General features: G+C 39.9%; 2 protein-coding genes across 7 annotated transcripts in view; both read right to left on the minus strand.

The window, feature by feature from the left end:
- prkcz (protein kinase C, zeta) overlaps nt 1-2,144 on the minus strand; it is a 136,699-nt gene extending 134,555 nt beyond the window's left edge. The window contains exon 1 of the mRNA XM_062540544.1: nt 1,570-2,144. Within this exon, the coding sequence (XP_062396528.1) occupies nt 1,570-1,640 (71 nt within the window). The 5' untranslated portion in view covers nt 1,641-2,144. The remainder of the gene's footprint in view (nt 1-1,569) is intronic.
- Nucleotides 2,145-9,189: 7,045 nt separating this feature from the next.
- LOC134087202 (tumor necrosis factor receptor superfamily member 14-like) lies at nt 9,190-23,002 on the minus strand. Of its 6 annotated transcripts, none has more exons than XR_009939810.1 (10): nt 22,865-23,002; nt 22,355-22,441; nt 21,139-21,255; nt 20,871-21,029; nt 20,341-20,425; nt 14,359-14,564; nt 14,023-14,054; nt 13,535-13,575; nt 9,658-9,782; nt 9,190-9,526 (listed from the first exon to the last, which is right to left on the minus strand). XR_009939810.1 is itself a non-coding variant. In XM_062540549.1 (10 exons), the coding sequence occupies exons 1-9, from the start codon at nt 22,893-22,895 to the stop codon at nt 9,697-9,699; spliced, it is 849 nt and encodes a 282-aa protein (XP_062396533.1). In that variant the 5' UTR covers nt 22,896-23,002; the 3' UTR covers nt 9,192-9,526; nt 9,654-9,696. The 6 variants fall into 6 exon arrangements, 5 of the variants coding, with proteins under 5 accessions (XP_062396536.1, XP_062396535.1, XP_062396533.1 ...); XM_062540549.1 differs by having other exon boundaries at nt 9,192-9,526; nt 9,654-9,787; XM_062540548.1 differs by having other exon boundaries at nt 9,193-9,526; nt 9,658-9,787.
- Nucleotides 23,003-23,239: the final 237 nt, after the last annotated feature.

Consider the following 23,239-nt stretch of genomic DNA (forward strand, 5'->3'; position numbering starts at 1 on the left):
TCTGTGCTAATGACAATGGGTGTGACTTCTACTGTATGTCAGTGTGTAAGAGCTTTAACCTTTACCCGACTCTGTCTGTGTGTGAGTGTATGTGTGTGTGTGTGTGTGTGTATGGACGAGTGTGTGGCTCATGCATCGGCTTCCACAGTCACATCAAGTGGCTCCAACGCCGATGACCCCTTCCCTGGAATAAGCGTCATCATCAGATATTATGAGAGAGAGAGAGAGAGAGAGAGTGTGTTTGTGTGTGTGTGTGTGTGTGTGTGTGTGTGTGTGTGTGTGTATCGGGATACTTTTCCCTCAGTGTTTGTTCGGCTAATGATGACATAAGGGTATAAATATGCAGTCATGACAGAATGACTCAAGCATCATTAATATGCAGTGCAATCACGGCAAGGCGTCAGACGACCATGACAACACCTTCTGCGCATGAGGGGTGACGTGTAAAAATCTGAGCATTTCAGGTTTATTTATATTACACACATTATATTTCATGAGAGCCATTACTGATGCATGGAATCGCAAGTGAGACCTATCAAGGAGAGCTGTAGTCTACAAATACAAATGTTTCAGGCACTACAGAAAAATGAAGTGCAACACAAATTAGTGAAGTTTAAGGCCCATTGATTGAACCATTAGAGACACACCACAATAGATTCTAGGCTGCACAATCAGCCTGTGCGCTTTCCTGTTGTGTTTCAGCTCTCCCCTAGCCTGGCATATTAGTACAAGGTTTTGGTATGACCAGGCTACTTCTCCCCATTCCTGGCCTGCACTGTGTAGCAGAGTTGTGAGTTACAAGTTGATTGTTTTGAACTGCAGTCAGCCCCAGGTTGCTGATATGTTATCTATCCTTGGTCATTATCTTGACACCAATGTCCAAGTGTGCTTGAAACCAACACCCAATGCCAGCATGGCAGTCAGGACTTAAGCAACCTTAAGGCTTGAAACCTTTTCACCTTTGTTTTTTAAATGGCAGCAAAGATCTACACTGATTGTATGTCATTATCATAAGTCTAATGTTAGACTGTGCGAAGAGTTAATGTTTTTTTTTTATTTTTTTTAACAAAATATCAATTACTTAGTACCATTTTACCAGTAGGCCTATCAGCCTATCAGGAATAAGTATACAGGGTCTACAATTAATATACGCTATTAGTGGTAGAAATTAAAGTAGGCTATGTTTACATAAATCACATTGGTGGGGCATTTCTTGTTTTGTTAGAACATATGCTAGAGTGAGTCTAGACTTCACAGGTAGGGATACTTCAAGAGTTTATCCTTAAGGCTTTGTGAAAAGTCGACCCTTACCTACATCACTATCCTTACAAGAACTGTCTCAGAGGTTCAGCAGAACACCCATTCTTCCCAAATGAACAGAATGTGCTGACATACTTCTACAAACCTGTAGGCCTTGATGTATACCGACTCTGTCTATGTGAAGAGTCGTCCTCACAACTTTGTCATAAGTTGCTTAAGATATCAAAACCCAATGGTTCAATAACTTGAAACTTGAACCTACGTCCCCAGTAACCTTTGAGTTCCCTCACTTGCAATGGAAACACTTACCCGGCGTAATGCGCTTTAATTTTCACGTATTCCGTGTGCAAGTCCATCACTGATCCGTTACTCGTAGGCATTATAATCCAGAAATGGTGGCATTTACAGTCTTAAAAACTGTATTAATGTTTCCGTTCGAAACTCAAAAGTTGTCGAAGCGAGATCGATACTGAACCCACAACGCGACAAAGTCAGCGATAGGCTGTTCTTGCACGGTGTTTCTATGAGTCACTTTGTCAAAGCAGACACACATTTGCCTAGTAAAGTTGATCGGCAATGTTCCACGGCTTTTTCGGAAATCCATCCACACCTTGGCAACTTGTTTCCCAGTCTCACCCTCGCTGGGCTTGCTATGGTAACGGGGCGGAGAAAGCGACGTTAAGACGGGTTACTTCCAGGTCTGGATTGGCCTGGTCAGAATCCACCTGTTGTCGAGAGGGGACAGAGCGCCGCTACAAAGTTGCCGCATGGTTTACAGTAGACGGAAACATTGAAGTGATTTCCAAATCGAATATGTCAAACACATGTCCAATTTCGATGCGGTGTCGCACATATGTCCCTTGAAAAAATAATCACATGCAGAACCGTTCTTTTTCGGGTCCATTTTCTTGCGACATCAGTTTCAGACGTGAGTAGCCTTGGTTCATCCCCCTACCGGCCTAATGTCTCAACATCAACATTCTCCTCATTCCAGCGATATTAGCCAATAGTGTAGGAGTGCATAAAACTATCGTATCTACGTTGAGGCAACCAGCCTAAGCGCACTATTATAGGCTTCAATAGGCAAGCGCAGTAACAGGCCCATGTGACCGCAAAGACTTGACAACATCCAATTAACATCTAACAAGCCGCCGTAGTCAAGGCAGGTAGCCTGGCTATGTAAGACGGATGCGCCACGTCTATCTGGGATTGTTTAACACTGTTCCTGAGCAAAGTATATTCTCAGGAATCAAAATTAATCTATAGAGAAATAATAATAATAAAAAGTTTGATATTATCCTTTATTCCTTTCATGTTAACACAGAGTGGCGTCGTTATGCGTAACGGTCATGTCAAGAGAGCGGTCGGCCAACAGTCTTTAAGGAAAAGCGAAATGTTGGCTAAGGATTCATTATTTTGCATCCAAACATAACTTCGATTTTTAGAGTCCAACTGAGTTTGAAACTGTAAGGCTGGAGGCAGATACAGGACGATTTGTCTGGTATGTTGGCGACTCCTGCTGGGCAAATGAAGACTCTCAGTCAAGCTATGTGTAGGCATCTTCAGGTCCTTAGGTCAGTTTGTCCATTAAATAAAAAAAATACTTAGCCGGTAAATTGTTTATATCCTTATTTATTTAATAACACAGACAGACAGATTTAGCTTGCTGCTCAGTGCTCATCAGTTCTGGTCCTTAAAGTGTAACTTGAGATGCATAAACCTGGACAAAATAATAAAGATCAGCTCCAAAGAACAACTTTGAGCTGATATTTTTTATTTTTTGATCAGTGCTGCTGGGCATTTACGCTCTGTCTGGCACATTGATATCACACAACATCTTTCTGGAGTGCTTAAATCATCAGCAGACAAATCATCCAATCAGAACACATGTAACCGTTTGTGTGGTTGCCCACCAGCAACAGTGCTCAAAGGTTGCCTCGTGCATCATCACCTTTACTAGAAAGCTTTTCATTCTCAGGCTATTAAAAAATGTTCTTTGGACTTTGCAAGTTTCACACAGGAGCAATATATTTACTGTATGCCTCTCTATCACAAATACCGATCTAAAGGTGAAGAGCACCAAACCACTTGAGTCTTTGATATAACAAATCAATGATAGGCCTATTAGCTAACTGATAACTAGTAAACTGTCACATTTTTTATCTATTTAATTTTAAGGTTTAAAGGTTTGATTATGTAGCCTGTTGGATACATGAACAACTGGAAAGTGGGAGTATAGCAGCCAACTATGTATTAATAGGCAATAGTGTAATAATTATAATGTAATAAAGTCAATAATGTACAGTAATAACTTGCCAATAATGTAGCACATTACATATTTCTGAACCAATAAAACATCTGACATTAAAAAAACTAAAATGCAAAAACATGCCGCTTTAAACTTTAAATTTGGTTGGGATGATGAACTGCACCAAATTCCATGTGTATGATAATACTTTCATGGAATTCCATCCATGCTAAGTTAGTGACTATACACCCATCACCCTGTAGATAGTGATGTTGAGCGAAGGGTTGTCAGTAGAGGATAATGATGTTGAAATGTATTTTCTACTGAGACAAGGCACGACTGTCACACACTCACACAAACACACTCACACACACACACGAATGCACACACACACACACACACACACACACACACACACACACACACACACACACACACACACACACACACACACAAACACAAACTCATATACATACACACACACACACACACGCACACACACAAACGCACTCAAACACTAAACAAACACATACAGGCACACACACATGCATGAACGTACATGCACGTACATGCACACCATTACCATCAACCCCCGTGCTAGACCCCATACACACACACACACACACACACACAGAAGCACACAAGTACACTGTATATGTGTGCTTCTGTGTGTACAAAAAAGCAAACTCACACATACTACATACACAAATGCACATATTCATTTACGATGTGCAGGACTGAGTGGCGGTCATATTTTGCACCGCTCTGCAGTACATTTAGTTATAATTATGAAGAACCATAGACTTAAAAGAGCGGTACATAATATCACCGCCGCCCAGTGTGTGTGCATGTGTGTGTATAAGTGTGTGTGTGTGCGTGCGTGCACATGCGAAACTGATATGGCTCCCCATGAACAAAATTCCACGGAACACGGATCATTTAGAGAGGGTCATAATGATCCTACACTTCAAAATATTTCATGCCGTCTTTAACATCTCAGCCAACGATAACCTAAAAAGGGGCATCAACAAAAAGGTCAAGCACAACCGCAAGCTAAGGATTGGGGATCACTTCAATAACAACTCGGACACCCGATGCATGTGCAAGGCATCAAGGCCATCACAGATCACAAAACTACTAACTCCACCCCTCCTGTCTCCGATACCTCCTTGCCTGACGAGCTGAACGACTTTTGTGGCCGCCTACCATCAGAACAGGAGCACAGAGGATGCCCTGTCCCACCTTGACAATAACAACAACTACAGCAAGTGAGAATGCGTAGATTCTGCGTGAGAGTGAGTAGATAATTACACCTCCTCCACCATCACTCTGGATACCTGCGCATCACAGTGATGTGTGCTGAGCCCTCTCCTTTACTCCTTGTTCACCTGCTACACACCTGTACATGGCTCATCGTAACAACATTAGGCGCGTTCAAGTTCAACCCCAACTGACCACTTGCAGCAGCGAGATCTGCCGGTGACAGCAGGGGCGGGGATACAAACGCTGCTATGAAGTTGGACACTTTCTACTTCCCGTAGTCTAGACGTGACCATGTGATGAAACAGGCCCTTGTGGATGTGAAGGCATCTAAACGCCAGCACATATGTCAGGGATGTAAAAGCCAATTAGGGCAAAGTCCCGACGTCATGAAGGCAGGGTCTAGGCCGGTCTGTGCTCCGCAGTACCTGGAGAGAAACTGCGCTGCTGCGCAGCAGAAGCTTGCTCCCGCGATAAGTTAAGGCCATGTGATAGCGACTGCAGAGTTGTAAACACACCCATCTAGACCATCGTGGACAGATTTTTAACCACGTGCATCTTGTGCTGCGCAGGTCTGCTCAATGCTGCACCATCATGAACACGCCTATTGTCAAGTTTGCAGACGACACTACGGTGATCAGTAACAACGTCGAGATGGCATATAGCGAAGAGGTCTAGCACCTAACATCGTGGTGCACTGACAACTCTTTCACACCTACTGAATACCCTGATCAAGAAGGCTCACCAGCGTCTCTTCTTTCGGAGGAGACTGGTCCACCTGTCTCCTCAGATCCTTACTCCCCTCCATCAAGACCATCCAGGGCAAGTGATGCTTGCATAAGGCGCACAGCATCATCAAAGACTGTTCCCACCCCCACCACAGACTGTTTACCCTACTCCCCTCCAGGACACGTTACAGGTCTCTCCGCACCCGAAGCAGCAGGTTCAGAGGAAGCTTCTCTCCTGTGACTGTCACCCTAGTCTTTAAATGTTAATTGATAATGTTTGGTGGCAAAGGCATGGTATCACAAGTTCAGAACAATAATAATTATTTTAACTAAACATATACATGTACACAGGTAAGTCCCTCCATAAACACAGCTACTATGCAACTGGAAATGTATTCCAAATCATCCACCACATCAGCTCCTTGGTCTCTTTGTCCGTCCATATATCTTTCTTCAAGGCGCTCTATTCAATAAACAACATTGCATCAGGTGTATGGGAGAGTGGGATGCATTTGATTACGCAACTTTTGCCAGGATCATGAGATTAATGACGTTTAATGTCTATTCAGTTCTGTTCATATTGGCCCTCATTTATCAACCGATCGTACATCTGAGCGCAGAAATTATTTTCAAAGGGCAAATTGATTTCTGATTTCTGCGCTCAGATGTAAGCCTACGCTGGTTTCTACTCTCGGTTGATAAATGAGGGCCATTGTGTCTCACAGACAAATCCGCCAGTATATTGCTGTACATGAGCCCCAGGTTAAAGTAAAACTTAATAATGTCCAGATTATCCATGAGATGAACTGCAGTCCATGTAAACCTGTATGGTGGGCTAATGTACGGAGCCCAAGTTGACAGGAACACATACAAGTTATTGCAAGGGTAACGCAAAATTATTGCGAGGGAACGCAAAAAGTATTGCGAGGGTAACGCAAAATTATTGCGAGGGAACACAAAAAGTATTGCGTGTGAACGCAAAACTTTTGTGAGGGAACGCAAAGTATTGCGAGGGAACGCAAAACAAATATTCATCAACGTGACCTTTCCCAGGCTCCGTATAGGGAACGCATTTGAGCATGCACGAAAGGGAGAGAGAGCGCCAGCTGGATTGTCATTGTTGATAACTGATATCTCTTTTTATAAGAAACGTTTAAAAGAAAAACGTGAAGAGTAGTTGCACTCCTGAGCTGAGCATTTGTAAACTGTGAGAGCCACTGAGTGTCAAGTGGCAGTGCACCATTTATAAATGAATTAAACAACATCATAATAACCGTATTTAACAAAAATTACTTTGTCATTATTAACATTTGAATAATATAGCATATATATATATATATATATTATTATTATTATTAATATTATTATTATTTTCAAGACCCAATGTGGCCCTTGAGCCAAAAATAAATAGATAAATAGTTTTACAATTATATTACTAATAAAAACAAAATAATATATTGATATATAATAGTAGTATAGTAATAATATTAGTAAACACATCTGTTTCGCTGCAGTGAGGCAATATTTGTCATGGGTTAGATGTGTGAAGGTCGCCGCTGCTTATAAGTAAAAGTTGCCGAAATGTTGGGCAACCCTAGTAACTGCATCTGAATAATGTGGATAATTCGTAGGTGTGACCCTGACAGGGTATGTTGGACACATTATTTTTAGAATATTTATCCAAAGACAAGTGTGCAGGTGCAGGTGTGTGTGTGTGCGTGCATATTATCATCCAGCAACCAGCAACCCTTCGCTCAACACCACCATCTACAGGCTGATGGGTGTAGTCACTGTAAACATAAATTAATTTATTTTATAGCCCCCCATGGATGAATTTCCACAAAACTTGGCACACTCCCAGAAGATGTCAGGTTAATCATATAGCAACATAGATGAGTTTCGTCTTTCACTCTGAAAACAAAGTCTCCACTTCACAATCATTTACATACATCAAACTTTTCAGTCTTACACCTAACCATATTTAGAAGGTTTGTCCATAAGGGTTTGTTAATATATTATTCTTAGCCTGATTTAATATGACATTTTTTTAGGTAGTATTTTCTGATTTAGGCTACTGAATAACTAAACGAGATATCAATAATTCCTTGCTTCATCTCTTATGTCAACAAAATGAAAAGAAAAAATTGAAACTGGCTTTATCCAATGTTCAGATTTTATCTTTTTAGTTTATGCAAATCAGTGCATATTTAATGACATCATACCTAATCTACATATTCAAACATTAAATTACAGAAAACTTGTAATACATTTCTTTTTCTTATATTGATCTAAGTAATCAACTGGTGAAGTTCCGCCTTCCGAATATAAGTATCTCCGCCTTATATTCAACACATTGGACAAGAAAGGCTAAATATACAAAATTGCCCAAGGGATATCACCTGGCACCCTCCTAGATCTTAAAGAGGTACCCATAGTCTACTAGATTCTGCAACAACAACAACAAATAAAAATTTAAACGTCAAAACCCACAGGACCCCATGCCTGCCTGCACCACAATACCTTTAAATGGACACTTCACCGATTAGCATTAAGCTTGGTATCTTTAGAAAACCAGTCATGTTTTTGAATGGTCATGCATCATTCCCTCAGTTTGCCTTGAGATGGGAGAAATACGGATTTCAATGTTGGACATCCTGCTTTCAATGATGTAAAAATCATCATTTTACATCATTGAAAGCAGGAAGTCCATTGAAATCCGTATCTCTCCTATCCACAGTGAGAAAGAAAGGAACAGTAAAACAAGAATGTTATCAGAAAAGAGTACATGTCAGCATTATCAACATATTCATTACAGGTAAAACATTGAACCAAGCATGTAATACCACAGCAAATGGAAATATAACCCTACGACATACAAACTATAGGACCTGAAGTTTAAAGTGAAGGCAAAATGCAAACTCTGTCCACAAGAAGAGTTATCGTGCATGAATTACAATTTTGTTTTAAAATGCTCTGCATTTTACCCATAATTTAAATAAGGGTCCAAAGTCTTTAAATGTTGATTGGTATTGTAGAGAAAACACATGTAACAAGTTCAGCACAACATTAAGTATTTAAACTATACACAGATGCATTGTCATTGTACTGTAAGTCAATGTACTGTAGAGTCCACATTTACCTAAAATATCACTGTCCAATATGCCATCAAAGTAGTCTGGCTATCACCATACTAAGCTCAATCTTTTAAGATTGAACATTAGCTGTAAAAAGTTTACTGTAAAATCTACAGTAACTGGCTGGCAGCAATTAGCTAGTAATTTGCTGTAATTCACTCTACAGTAAAGCTACTGTGAATTATTTCACAGTACCAATGTAGCTACTGTGAAAATAAACAGCAGTAGTGTGGTATTGATGCTGTAATTAATACAGTAATCGTATTAATACTGTAAAACAAATCACAGTATCCACAAGGATTACTGTAACAACTAGCTGCAGTAGTGTTAATGATGCTGTAATTAATACAGTATTTTTATTCATGCCGTACAAAAAAATCACAGTACCCACAGCGATTGCTGTAACAATTAACCGCAGTAACAACATAAACTACTGCAATTTATACAGTAATTTTGACTACTGTACTTTCATTTACAGCAATTCTTCATCACTCTAAAATATCTCAACTATGACATTTCAAATACAGAGATACAGAGACAGAGATTAAAGGTTTACAAATTCCTTTATTTTAACTTTGCTCACTCACACACAATCTGGCCGCTCCGAAAAAACAATAATGGAGATACTGTAGGCACTGAGAGGTCCAAAACAACATTAGTCGCCCGCCCCCGGACCGGCTAGGAATAAACTTACCAGGCGGAGTTAAGGCCCAACATTTATGATGATGGATGGATGGTGTCATTACAAGCAACCTACAAGCGTTAAAAAGTTAGCACTTTTGTAATTTTCTTAATGTAAGAAAATAGTGACCCCCACCTATTAGGTTAGGAGTCTCTCCTCTAAAATAGAAGATGATTGCAAATTTGGTGGTTTGATGCTGAATTCGGGTTGCCAACTGCAAAGTGTAAAGACAGAGTTAGGAAGGAGGCAGATTAGTGTTTGTTAATTGGCATTAGATGTGGTGTCTAAATGGCAACAGCTTGTTAAAATAGGTGTGGTGTGGTTTTCACACCCTGTCTTACCCACATCACATGAAGAATTGTGTCCATGGCTAACAGGTTGACTTCATTTGCTTGGTCCATCATCCAGTTCATCATCTAGTGACATTGTTCTCTGTGGTGAAAGTGCTTCCGTATTCTGATCTTCATTTTCTACTCTACAAAATAAAAACAGATTCAACATGTCTTGGGAAATATTTCCAAATATTGTCGACATTCTGAAAATTATTGAACTATTTAAAGGAGCATTTCACCCATTTGCATTAAGCCTTATATTGTTAGAAACCCAATACATAATTCCCTTATTTTCATCTGTGATGGGAGAAAATTCCGCGCCTTTCTCTGCTCTTCGCTGCCGTACCAAGTGCCTAATTTGTGTGTAACGTTAGGCTACTGACCTTCAAGCCGACTCCGCGAGAGCCAATCCACCCCAGCTCAAGTAGGCCTGGGCAGATTCACGCACCAGATCTTCAGAATTCCCATTTGCCATATCAGTTTCAAAATTACCATCCACCATCGTAGTTACTCATCAGCTTTTTCCGCAGACCACAAACTACCTTCAAGCCGATTTCGGAAGAGCCAGTCCACCTCAGCTCTAGTCGGCCCGAGTTTAGGGACCTAATCAATAGCCAGGTCTGGCTGCAGCCTGCAGGCCTCCTGTTCCTCACTTTATTACGGCTCATATAGGTAATCACGAGTGTCAGATTCACACCAGATCTTCAGAATCTCCATTTGCCATATCAGTTTCAAAATTACCATCCGCCATTGTACTCATCAGCTTTCTCTGCAGACCACGGGCCTAGCCTGTTAGCTTAGCCTAAAAGAAGGACTTGGGTACCGTAAATCCTCTAATATAGGCCGGGGCCTTTATTTTACTCAAGCGTATCGCGGCCCAGGCCTTTATTGGAAGGAGGCCAGAATTAGAGACAGGCCTATCTATTCGAGCAAAAAGGACAACCAAAACAATTAATAAAAACAAGATTTTATTTCTATTTTAACTTATACACTAATCCAGCGCGAACTTTATGGGCGCTGCCATCTTGAATATCGCCATTACTGCGTTTCAATGAAAGCATCCTGTCAGAGAATGTCTAACAAGAGATCCTGCTCATGAAAGAAAATGTCAGGTGAAAGGGAACATTGGATCAATGATGTCAGACTGTGCCAAAACTTACCAATGAAGGTAATTTATTACCAACATAAGGTATTAAGACGTGTATTAATGACAGCTAACCTCTGCAACAGCCGCCTATGGAACCAACGGGCTAATTTCTTAGCAGCCAGCCACGCAGTAATGGCGGCGCTGTGTTACTTCCGTGTTTCGCTGGATTAGTGTATAAAACACTAGGTTCATTTGTTGAAAAATTGCAGCTGATTTGGTCAAATAGTGTCAAATTTCATTCAAACTCCCCGCCACTAGTTGGCAGACATATTATACTACATCCCAGACTCAGAATTCCGTCAAGCCTCTACACTAAATATTCAAGCAAGAGCACTTTAAATCGTGCGTGTGAGCTATTTTATCAGAGCGGTATGGTGAACGTCAGCGATTATTTGCATTAGATTATCGTCCAACGGCATCAATAAAGTGTTGGATGTTCTGTTCGCTGACCCTGATTCTGAAGGGGAATATCTGCCTTCAGAAGACGACAGTGATTCGTTTCGTGACCATGCTTCAGATGAGTCCCTGCCAAGTAATGGTGCAGCTGGACAAAGTTAGAGTTTAGTCCTACACCAAGCACAAACTTGGGATCCTTTCTTTGGCCAATGTCAGTGGTGGTAGTGTTTCACAGGGTCAGGTGTTCATCGGGAAGTTAGTAGGCTTTTTTCCCCCTTTTTTAGCCATGTTGCTCCTTTGTCTTTCGACAGTGCTTCTTCCTAATCGCGGGGACGGTAACGTGGTGGAGCCTTTGTCTAATACCAATGGGTATGTTAGACAAGATCGAAGTATCCATAGGAGAGCTAGGGGCAACATAGAAGCAGGGTGGGGAGTCGCAATGAGAATAGGCAGAGCCATGCTAATGCTCTCCACTAAGCATGCAGGCATTATTTGTGTTACTGTCACAAGCATAATGTTGAGGCCTGCCCAGAAAAACGTTGATTCTAATAATAGCCCCGGCCTCTTCTAGAGACCGGCCTTTATTTACCTCCGCCGACATCGAGACAGGCCAGTGTTAGAGACCCGGCCGGTATTAGAATACAGGCCAATATTAAGAGGATTTACGGTATGCTTTCCACGATTTTCACATCACTGAAAGCAGGAAGTGCAACACTGAAATCCATATTTCTCCCATCTCAGCGGAAACTGAGGGAATGATGCACGACCATTCAAAAACATGACTGGGTTTCTGACGATTACAAAGCTCAATGCGAAAGGGTGAAGCGTCCCTTTAACAATCACAACTGGTGGTCTGTATCAAAAGTATAAAAACATGATATGTTGCACTTCAGGTTAATAGCAGGCTTGTGCAAAATTCAGAATTTAATTGAGAATGACTCCTAAATTCCAATTCAATTCTTTGAATTGAATTTGAATTGAGGTCAAAAACAGGATGCAGAATTACAATTCGAATTTGAATTAAGGGAAGTAGAATTGAAATTCAGTGAAATTCAAACAAATTCACATACATAATATAAGGGTACACTGCAAATTATTTGATTCTTATCAAGATAAAAAAAAAATAGATTAGAAGTTTTAGATCATTTACTGTATATTGTTTTAATTCATTTAATTTCTAAATTAAATAATTAATTTAATTTGATTTAATTTCTTACTTTGCTTTATGTTCAACTTTACACTATCTTAAATCAAGCACAAGTTGCACAACCATATCTTTTTTGTCTCAAATAGGCATGAAATCTTAAAATGAGGTAAATACTGTTCAAATGAGATCTTTTATATCTCTCCCTCAAATTCTCATCAAAATAAAGCTTGTTTTATGTAACAAGAAAATTTGCCTTAATTTAAGATGACATTTAAGATTTAAGATATCATCTTAGAAAACAGCAGTCTATGCTTATATTGAACTTATTCTGAGGCTGTGACAACTTTAAATACACGTGATCTAGACTTGTCATGAGCTGTGGCACTGTGGTGCAACAGGCTACAGCAGTAAGACCATGTACTCGTCCAAGTACCCTTGGGGACCCAGTTCAAATCTCACCTGCGGCCATATCTCTTTCACTCTCCCACTCGCCCACTCTCTTCCTGTCTATCTGCACTGTCCTTTCTGAGTAAAGTCAAAAAGTTGAGAAAATTTACTAGCAAAAGAAAAGGAATATAATTTGAGGCTGTAAAAAGTTTAAATGTATGTAATCACCCTTTTTTGCAGTGTTTTGTTTAACAATTAAGTTTCACAAAATATGTCAGATATGATTTCAACAAACACACCACTTATAATTGAAAACCCTAAACTGAATGTATGTGAGATTCAACACATTCTTCCTGTTATGTGACTGTGGAATTTGTTTCGAATTGCCATGAATTGAATTCCACTTCCTGTCATTCCAATTCAAATTCAAATTCAACTTCCTGTGGGGTGGGGCCAATTCAATTCAAATTCCAACTCATGAATTGAATTGAGGCAAATTCTAAAATTCGGAATTGTGCACAAGCCTGGTTAATAGCGTTAATATTTTGCTCAGTGCATCAGCCTATGTGACATGCATGACCTACCGTAATTTCCCGACTATTAGCCGCGGCTTATACATTGATTTTGCAAAATTTCTTCAGCTATGAGGTTAATACAGGCAGTTAATGTGGTGTTAATATGGTTTTGTTTCTTTCAACTTGAATAAAACACTGTCCTGCGGCTTATACACAATGCGGCTTATATGCAGGAAATTACTGTATTTTCTAGATCATTGTGCACATTTTAAAATTAACATCAGATAATTTTTCTTACGGTAGAGAATGGTCTGAACATTCACCCGTTTCCTGTTGCATCTGTTAAACAACAAACAGCATTTTAATATCCATGAAAATTCAATCTTAATTCAAATCCACAGAATTCAATCGTAACCTGAGCTGTGCCACATGGTACTGATTAAAGACAACTTTCATTTAATAAAAAAAATGTTTAACGTAAAATACAATGTCTAGTTCATTATCAATCTAAAACAAACAGTTATTTGTAAATATCTGTAGTTTTCCCTGCTAGTAAGTAGTGTTTAAGAGGCTTTGCACCTCCTGTGCTCAGGCCCTAAATATCAACCCAAAATGGCATATTGAATTTTTAATACTACTTGAAATGTGTGCGTGTTTATATGTTAAAGTTGAACAAGCATTAGGCTACACATCAAAAAAGGTAGAGGTTTCATGAGTTCATTAACTCATCAATACTTTATTGGAGTGTAATTTGGGTACTGAAACAAAAGATCAAATTGAACTCACCACTCGCAAGCCTTGATCTGTTGTTGATCCTACTTTTTGGAAATTCCCCCCAAAAATCAGTTACATTATTCAGAAATACCCATACTTTCATGTCTATTAAAATTGTATTCTGCTATAAGGTTAATACACAGGGATAGGCTATACATGGGAATACATTTATTCTCATACTTCGTTCACTGATCTGATTCTTGATAATTGGGCTATTGGGCACTGCCATTAGTTAATACACGGGTGCAATCAAGACACTGCTTTTTTCTTTTCTTCATTAAAAAACATAGTCATGCATTTTATACAATATAAACAGGAAATTACTATTACTGAGAAAATAAAACATACCTGTTGTGTTCCTTGTTTGAACATCTTTCCCAATATGAAGTTTATATGAACACCCAATATGAAGTTTCCTCCACAGTAGTAAAAGTAGGATGAGAAAAATTAAAAAAGGGACTATCAACCCATCTCTTCTTCTAGGAGGCTTCCTACACTTATTGTCTTTAATAGGACTTCCTTTTTCCTCCAACTCCTCACCAAGAACAGCACAGCTATAAGAAAAATAACCAGCAATGAAATTTAACCTAAATACTGTAGGTGCATTAAACTCTTACCAAATCGTTTCAGAATTGCACATATTTGGTTTAAACATTTTTTTAAAATGCAGTTGTTTACTCAATTCCAAAGAAAATAAATGTCCATATCTGTTTAACTTTTAGCAATCAGTGCAGTACACTACTCTACTCTATGGCCGCGTTCAGACTGCAGACGAATCTGATTCAAATCTGATTCCTTCTCATACCCGATTTTTAGGGCTGACTGTTCACACTGCCTTTAGCAAGTGTCCAAATCGGATATGGCTCTGTTCAGATTGGGTCACATTAGTAACAGATCTGACAGGTTGCTGTAGCAAAGAAAACAAACGTTTCTGCCATCAGGAGGAAACACTTGCTAATTTGGTGTGATTAAACATAGAACAATACAACTAGGTGAGTGTTTATTGAATGCATGCATGCGTGTGGGCATTTGCGCGACAGAAACCGAAACTAATCGGTGGCAAGCTCCGCTTCAAACTGTTGGAAGGCTATTTAAATATTAAACGGCATTTAATAGAACAACGTGGATTCTTGCAACTTCCATAGAAACAGAACAGAGACTGTATAATGCTCTATTTAGCATTGAGTATTGTTAAGTCACGTTTCATATAACATGGTCAAAAGACATAGCCGTAACGTTGTTCCACAACTCGAAATAGGTGGGCGGTCACACGCATAAAGCAAGTAAAGTCACGTCACAGACAGTCAAATCCGATCTGAGTGTTGGGAGCTGTTCAGACGGAGACGCATCTGTCCATATCCGATACAAATGCAATATTTCATGTGACCTGTCACTGTTCAGACTTTAAAAGTGACATCTGATTCAAATCTGAATGGGCTAAAAATCGGATTTTGGCTGGCAGTCTGAACACAGCCTATGAGTCATCACATGAAATCCGCCCCATACTGGATAAGCGATTATGATTGGATCCTGAGTTTTCGGTGTTTCTGAAACGGGCATCAATGGAGTGCTTTTATATTAAGACTTACCTGACCTGGGGGGTAATTCCATCATCCTCACTTAAAGGTTGGGTACGGAATTCGCAAAACGGCCGGCAGATTTTGAATACATACAACCTCAAGTCCCGCCCTCCATGCACCAACGAAAATTATGCGCGAGAGCGAGCCAGGCTAAATGAAATGCCAGCCTGGCGTCTACAGCACTATGAGCTCTAGTCTCCATACAATCGCCCACATCAACTTCCCCAATTACATTCTTTATTCACCTCCAAAGGGTTGTAGGTAATAGTTCCACAAATCAGACAAGGTAGGCCTAGATGATTTTATAGCCATTATGGTAAAAGCACCTTAGTCTACCAGCCCTTTCGTTCGGAAATTCTAAAACAACGATGCATTTTAATACACCAAAATAACATTTGATATAGGCTACCTTACATCTTTCAGTAGCCATAGGTGTGTATATTTGAATAGAATGGTTTGGTTCTTACCAGGGCGTTTATCTTCTGAAATATCCGAGTTTAGTGCTGGCCCGCTGGTTCGCCTATTCCACTGTAGCTCCAAGCGGTTAAGTTTCGATTTCATGTTTACAACACTCTTCGAGTCACGGTAAAATGTAATTTTTGCTACATAGCTTATTTATTGCGTGGGTGATTGAGTTTCCGTAGGTATCCGCTGCCTTACTATGTATAGAAATGAAGTGACACATACAATTTGAGGGGAACATTGTGGGACGTGTAGCAGGCCTAGTTAGTTTCGTTTCACTTTCAGCACTGACTCGCGGTCAGCTTTCGTGCTATGTGCACGAACGGGTCGCGCGTGCGGGGGGGGGGGGGGGGGGAGGAGGAAGAGGAAGACCGTTAGATTGACAAATGAGCTGTGAAATGATGGTATGAGGTTTAGAATTCTATTGGCTGGAGTTTTTCGAGCCCTGCCCGTTCTGCAGATGATTGACATGTTTAATTTCCATTTCAGTACTTCCAACTCAGTGGCTGTAAGTGGGTTAGGAATAGGATTTCAAGTGATTTTGCAAAAATGACCAAAAAAGCTCATTCCATACCCTACCTTTAACAAGGCGGCGCTCAACAGAAATAGCCTGGCTTGAACTAGTGTAGACTTCCACTTGAAGCTAAAGCCGTTCCATTAACTCAAGTTAGCTGCATCTTGCCCTCGTTTATTCAAACGAGACTTAAATCAGCTTCATGTCTTCTCGTGCACGAGGTAGAAAAGTAGACCAAAACCGTAGATTGACGAAAAGAGGATATATGTCGTAAAATTAAGGCAAACTAGAAGATTTCAGTTCGATTTACAAGCGCCATCTACAGGATTTTCATCGGAAGTAATCAAATAAAAAAAAAATAGATAGTTGCCTAGCCTACATAAAAGGAGAATAACGACATCGTACTGTAAATCGCTAATCAGCAATTATGATGGTTTGAATTGGGACTTTGATTGTCTTCACTCAAGTAGCTCAAAACAACTTTGGCATAGGCTATTCAACATTAAAGATAACCCACATTTGTAGATTAAAAGGGTTCACTCTATTTTTCCGGTGGTCATAAAATAAATTAGTATGAACGCTGGCTATAGCCTAATATAGCCTAGTGTCTCCCATAAGCATATTCTGCCAAAGTGTTTGTGAAATATAATTATCTGAAATGCAATATTGGCTTTCAGTTTGTAATTTAATATTTAATTTTACATTTAACATGAAGTTTTAATTATTAGTATAAAGGCTACAGAATTAGGCTATAGGCTGACTTGCATCAGATATAGCCCACTGATATGGCCTGTACTGTCACTGAACAAGCTACTAAATATGCATGACCCTTTATCAATAGTGGACATGCCTTTCATTAAAGAGTAGATTTAAACATGGCATTATCGTTAACACATGTGTGTTAACACATGCAATTTCATCGCATGGGAATCGAACCCAGAACACGCAAAATATGACGCGCTTGATAACCCGTCACGCTGCGCATAGCACCATGAGAGACGCACATTGAGCACAGCAGCAAGGATCCTTGTAGGCCTACCACACACATCAAGGTAACTTGCAAACGTACCATAGGCGCAGTGATATCTTACGCAGCATCTGAAAATAGTCCCCATAGACAACAAGCAGTAGTAGTGCCAGTAGCTGCAAGTTGCCTTGATTATTACGCCAGATGAGAGTGTAGTTCCATGTCAAATCAGCCTAGAAAAACGCCAGGTTTCATTTTCAGTTGGTCTTATTGCACTTTCTAACTTGAGAGGAGACACGTTTTAAATGGGAAAATTACCAGAAATCTTAGTCACTTTTAAACATGAAGCTAGCAGGCGAGAAGCTAATGGTCTAATCCGATTCAATGATCTATGCTAGGCTGAAGCTAAAAGTTGTATCGCCAGACTCACAGAATGGCTGGATGAACGGGAACAAGGTAAATATCGATTGTTTTGCTCGAGGGAAGGTGGAAAATGAGCGTATTTCCAAAAATGGCGGAATATCCCTTTAAGAGCATCGTGAAAACACTCGTAGATCTACGAGTGCTCCAGAGTTCTCGTTACTAAGAGCGTCTTAAGGCTATGCCTCAGTGGAGTCACCAGCAGGATATGCAGGGGGATTACAACTAGGAATATAATGATCCAACTTACGTTACCATTCTTTATTGTATTTACTTGTGATGATTCAGATTTTAGCGTGCAAAATAGCATTCATTCAATGGACATAATGATATTATTAAAACCGGACAAAAATAGGCTACAAACAAGTTATTAAACAAGACGTTGCCAGAAAGGTTTGCCATTATCTTTTTGTGTAGCCTTTTATTTTTTATTTTTTATTAGGCTTATGAGGTAAAAACAGAGAAAGGAATATGTGGCTATAGTCTGTGCTGCGTCAAAATCTAAGCCTATAGGCTATGTTATTTAAGCCTACACATTTCCTCATTTTGTTATCAACCTCTTTATTCAAACGTCTGCTTAAGTGACACCTCGAAACATTATTGCACAGGCAGCACAAGCAGGTTAGCAAATAATTGGCATGAACGATGTAGGAGTAAGCTAGCCGAAGCCTAATATGTTACATGGCCTATCTTCCAACAAACATAAAAACGGGGCAACAATCTAATGTTAAATAATAAAAAGTATGTATGCGTGTGGTAGGCTATATGGCCTAGGCTACTTGGAATGCTTACATGCAGATGTCAAAGGTTTTCTATTTTCGTATTGATGTTAATTAATGTATAGATCCGAAGTTCAGACGGTGGCTTAGCTGTGACGTGCAGTCACCTGACATCACCATCAAATTAGGGGATATTTCAGAACTTTTATCGTGGACAGCTCCCCTTAAGAGCATCTTAAGAGCAGTGCACGCGCGTTCACGCTACGAGCATGTTCGGGAAACAGTCGGCAAAACCAAACGATCGATCTTAAGATGAATTGTAGAAAACCCTCGTAACAGTGTCTATCCATCGTTATCGGGAAACGCACCCCAGGTTAGTTCAGAGGCATATGTTACCCCAGCAACTCAGCTGAGATTCCTGTTAACGGGAGTAATGGAACCGAAATCTCTCTAAAATTAGCGAGGCTTATCAAAGTTAGCCAGGATTTACCATTAGCGGGGTTGATGGAATACCCCCCTGCAGTGGAATTTCAAATTTGCTAACAGGTTGGTCTAGCTCCACCCAGGCTAAGATGACATTGGAATTAGTGGAAACTTTGGTGAGCTGATGAATCTATGCCAACATCCTCCTTTATTCTAACGGCTTAATTGAAATTACAAATAGACCATACAAATAGGGAACCTAAGCGACGCGCATCTACTTCCGGTCCATTGGACCTAAATCGTGAAAATTTATGAACGGGAGTCAATGGAGAGATAATAACTATTTTTTGGTGAATTTAAAAGATAATTTTTCACGTCAATAAAGTACTGTTATTCAATAGACTTTAAAAGTTATGTTAGTTTTGTGCGAAGCCGCCCAGTGGACTACATCTCTCGTCTCAAACGATGTACGTCACCAACATTAAACGAGCGGCTCGCTAGTTAGTTAGCTGTTATGCTAGTTAGCGTTTATATCTTGCTGCCAACTATGTCACTTTACTGTAGTTTATGTACAGTCTATGGATGAATACAATTTATTTGGAGTGTTTAATGCTCTGACTCATGGTATTTTCACCGGCAAGGGGGGAAGCTCAAATAAGACCTGCTGTTGCTGGTGCCGGTGGCTGTGCCTGTGAAGTGGGCTAACGTCACTAACGCGACTGATGTGTTTGTAGTCGATGGAATTACGATATTTCACAATGTTGTAATTCACTAGTTACGAAATGAACTGCAAATGTCTTAACATGAAAATTTGTCTTTAAACTTGACAAACATCATATGTGCAATTCATGGCACAAGACGATCAGGACCAGAAAATAATTTATCTTTCTCCATAGACTCCCATTCATTTTTTTCCCGATTTCAGGGCCAGTGGACCGACCGGAAGGGGTGGCGACTTAGGTTCCCTATCTCAAAATATTAGCCTAAGGCTAACTCTGGTACAATGCATCAAATGGCAGCATATGTTAAAACATTGTACATAGTCCCTAACAAATAAAAATAACAAATAATACTAAAAACATAAACAAAACCCTGTCCAAGACTAATTGCCACCATGATTACACATGAGGTTCCTTGTTCGGTGTAGAGTATGTGGAAGTTTTACGTATCATGCATTGGAGTAAAACATTCAGTGACACATATCCACATTTATAAGAATGATTCTTCATATTGCAAATAACCTACTTGGTATGTTCTGTGCAGTTTATTCCATTAATAGAAAAATAGCCTTCTTTGCAGTCCTCACACACAGTATCTCTGAGTTCTGTTCCTAAGGGAGACACACATTTCACACAAAATAAGCATTTCCAGGTGCATGTTTGGCTTGTTATAGCCCAACGTCTTCTATGTCCAGGTACTGTACATGCCATAGTAGTCCAATGTTGTGCTGAAGAGGGTTCTGCTCATAGTTAAAATCTTGATCCCCATTCCTTCAAATGAACTAACTCCCTGGCAATGCCATGTACTTGGAAAATGTGTAAGTGTAAATAATATGGTAATATATAAAATTATGTTACATTAATTTACCATCAATATAGCATTACACGCAAGAAAATACACATTTTTAGATCCACAATTTCAGAATCAGTCATCTTATATGAATATGGATAAAAATTAGGTTACTGTCAACATTTTTTAAAAGTTAACTATCAGGATATATTTCCAGAATAACCATCCAAACCCTGTAAAGTCACAATACAATTTTACTTGGTTACCTGGCGTTTTAACACCTTGGCCTGGAGAACACACTGAATGTTTCACTCCAAACGGGCACTCATTGTCCTCTGTGTATCTCTCACAGTAATATCCAGGAAGTACGTCACACACAGCATCATTAAACGTTGTGCACTTTTGCAGTGTATACAGACCTTGATCTGAAAATAACCAGAAAATACTTAATTAAAATATCCAACAAAACATAATTTACCACACCTTGAAAATATGTGTATTTCAATTTGCTGTTTCATTAAGTTGGCTACTTACTCGGGTCACAACTTTTGCATTTAAAACATCTATTCGGTTCACCCACGTATGTGTCTCCAACACAAGGTATGCATGTTGTACTGCTCCACTCATTGCAGTCTTCACGCACAACATATCCTGACAGAATCAAAACAAAGGGTTGTTGCAGCCAATTCATGGGTTTCATCAGGTCCCTTTCCACTGGTGGGTTAATGAAGCACCATGTAGTCTGCATTCATCATAGACCTCTGAAGTTTGCTTACAAAAAAGCTGCCATCTTTGATGTCTGGTATCTTGCGTTTTTTTCTTTAATGGGAAAATAATATGGGGTATTTGAATTATCGCACCTGTCATAGTGGGTCGAAGAAGTCTGATATGCAGACTTTTTGCTCAACACACTTTTCTCCTCTGCCTCCGAATGGCTCTTGTGATCTTTGGTACTGTACCTTAATACGGCACACTCCTATTTTTGCTACCCCAGAGCTAACTTGCAATGCAACTAGCCATAGGTAGTTAGCTTCAATTAACACCCGGCTCTCCTTGTGGGCAAAGATGGCAGTTTTGGCTCTTTTTTTAACCGAACTTCAGTGGTCTATATAGGTACTTGGTTTTATACACCTGTGGAAAGGGACCTGATGAATCATTAGTTTCTACAAACACTAAAACATGATGTGTGGGTGGAGAGTTGGGTCACTAGGCTTGAGTCAGGAATGGGATGAGAAATGTAGCATTGTACATTCTATATGGTGTGTATAGTGTATATCAACACAACACAACACAACGAATTTCCCTCACGGGATCAAAAAAGTATATCTATTCTATTCTATTCTATTCTATCTCCACTATGCTATAGAGTTTATTGTTATTTTACATTTTACAGTTCAGTCCAAAATCATAAACACCCATGGCCAATTGGGATTATTATTCATCTTATCCTCTGACAGGAAATGACAGGCACGCCCAAGTAAAATGAAGAAGGGGGAGGGGTGCACTACTATCCATTAGGGTCGTGCTGATAAGGTGTGGGCAGAGGACTCTGGTGTGTGTTTGCTTTTCATGGGCCGGATGGGTAGAGTGGTCAGACTAATTCTACACCCACGCGCGAGAGTGCTGTGGTTTATAATAGGGAGGGAGAAACATTCATACAAAGGTATTTGGTAAGTAAAGATAGGCATACGATAACACCAGAACATAGTCTAGCCTACTAAATGCAGTCTGAGCAACTAACATAACCTACCTTTCCGACACATTGGGCAACATTCGCCATCATTATTCGTGTACTCTGCAGGTCCACATACACTCCCAGCCGCACGAACAAAGATGGCTGAAAAAGACAACAAAAAAGAAAGCATTAGCTGACATATTTCTGTCGTTAGGCTGCTAAGATCTAACCTGACTTTCGCCAGATCCAGTAGTTCGCTGTCTGCGAAACGCCTCTGGTGGAGCATGGCGGAACTACAAGGGTCTGGCTAGAGTCAGGCTAGCTAAGATCTAGCGATTTGGTTAAGTTATAGCCTGACTAGCTTAGTCTACAATGTTTCAAGTTAACTTCCCATGGGCGGTACATGATCGTATTACATCAATAACAGGACAAAAGACTGGTATTCAGAGTGAACAAAACGGTGTAATCCTTCTACTAATGTTTCTTGTAGCTCATGGAGGAAGTCGCATAGTCTCCTCCACCCATTTTCGGTAGTGCGGCGCACCATTTCTTTTCGACTGTCACTTAATTATTCTGATCACTTACCTATTAGGAACCCAAATATAAGAAGGTTCATATCAACCCCCGTACGGGCAGGATTTCTGAGCGATAATATCGCTTGTACGTCGCTTCTCCATACTTCTTTAGTGCTATGGCTCTGCTTTTGAGGAGTGGAGAACTTCTTCTTCTTCTTCTTTCGGAATTTATGGCGGTTGGCAACTAACGTTAATGGTGAATTACCGCCACCAACTGGACTGGGGTGTGGTACTTGAGTCTACTCTTTCTTTTTAAACAAACAAATAAACCAAAACAAACCAATAAACCAAGACAAACAAACAAAAAAAAAACAAGTAGATAAACAAAATAAATCAATAAATAATCAAAATAAAAATCAAAGTGTCACCATAATTATGGTGGTGA

Source organism: Sardina pilchardus, chromosome 7 (genome assembly GCF_963854185.1).
Source record: "Sardina pilchardus chromosome 7, fSarPil1.1, whole genome shotgun sequence".
Classification (NCBI taxonomy): domain Eukaryota; kingdom Metazoa; phylum Chordata; class Actinopteri; order Clupeiformes; family Clupeidae; genus Sardina; species Sardina pilchardus.

Bases quoted from the DNA above. Each gene is read 5' to 3' on its own strand.
- LOC134087202 (XM_062540549.1), bottom strand. From the start codon at position 22,895: ATGAACCTTCTTATATTTGGGTTCCTAATAG. The intron at 21,256-22,354 runs GTAGGTTATGTT...TGATTCTGTCAG, and splicing joins TTGCCCAATGTGTCGGAAAG to GATATGTTGTGCGTGAAGAC. The intron at 9,788-13,534 runs GTAAGAAAAATT...TTTATTTTGTAG, and splicing joins TGTTCAGACCATTCTCTACC to AGTAGAAAATGAAGATCAGA.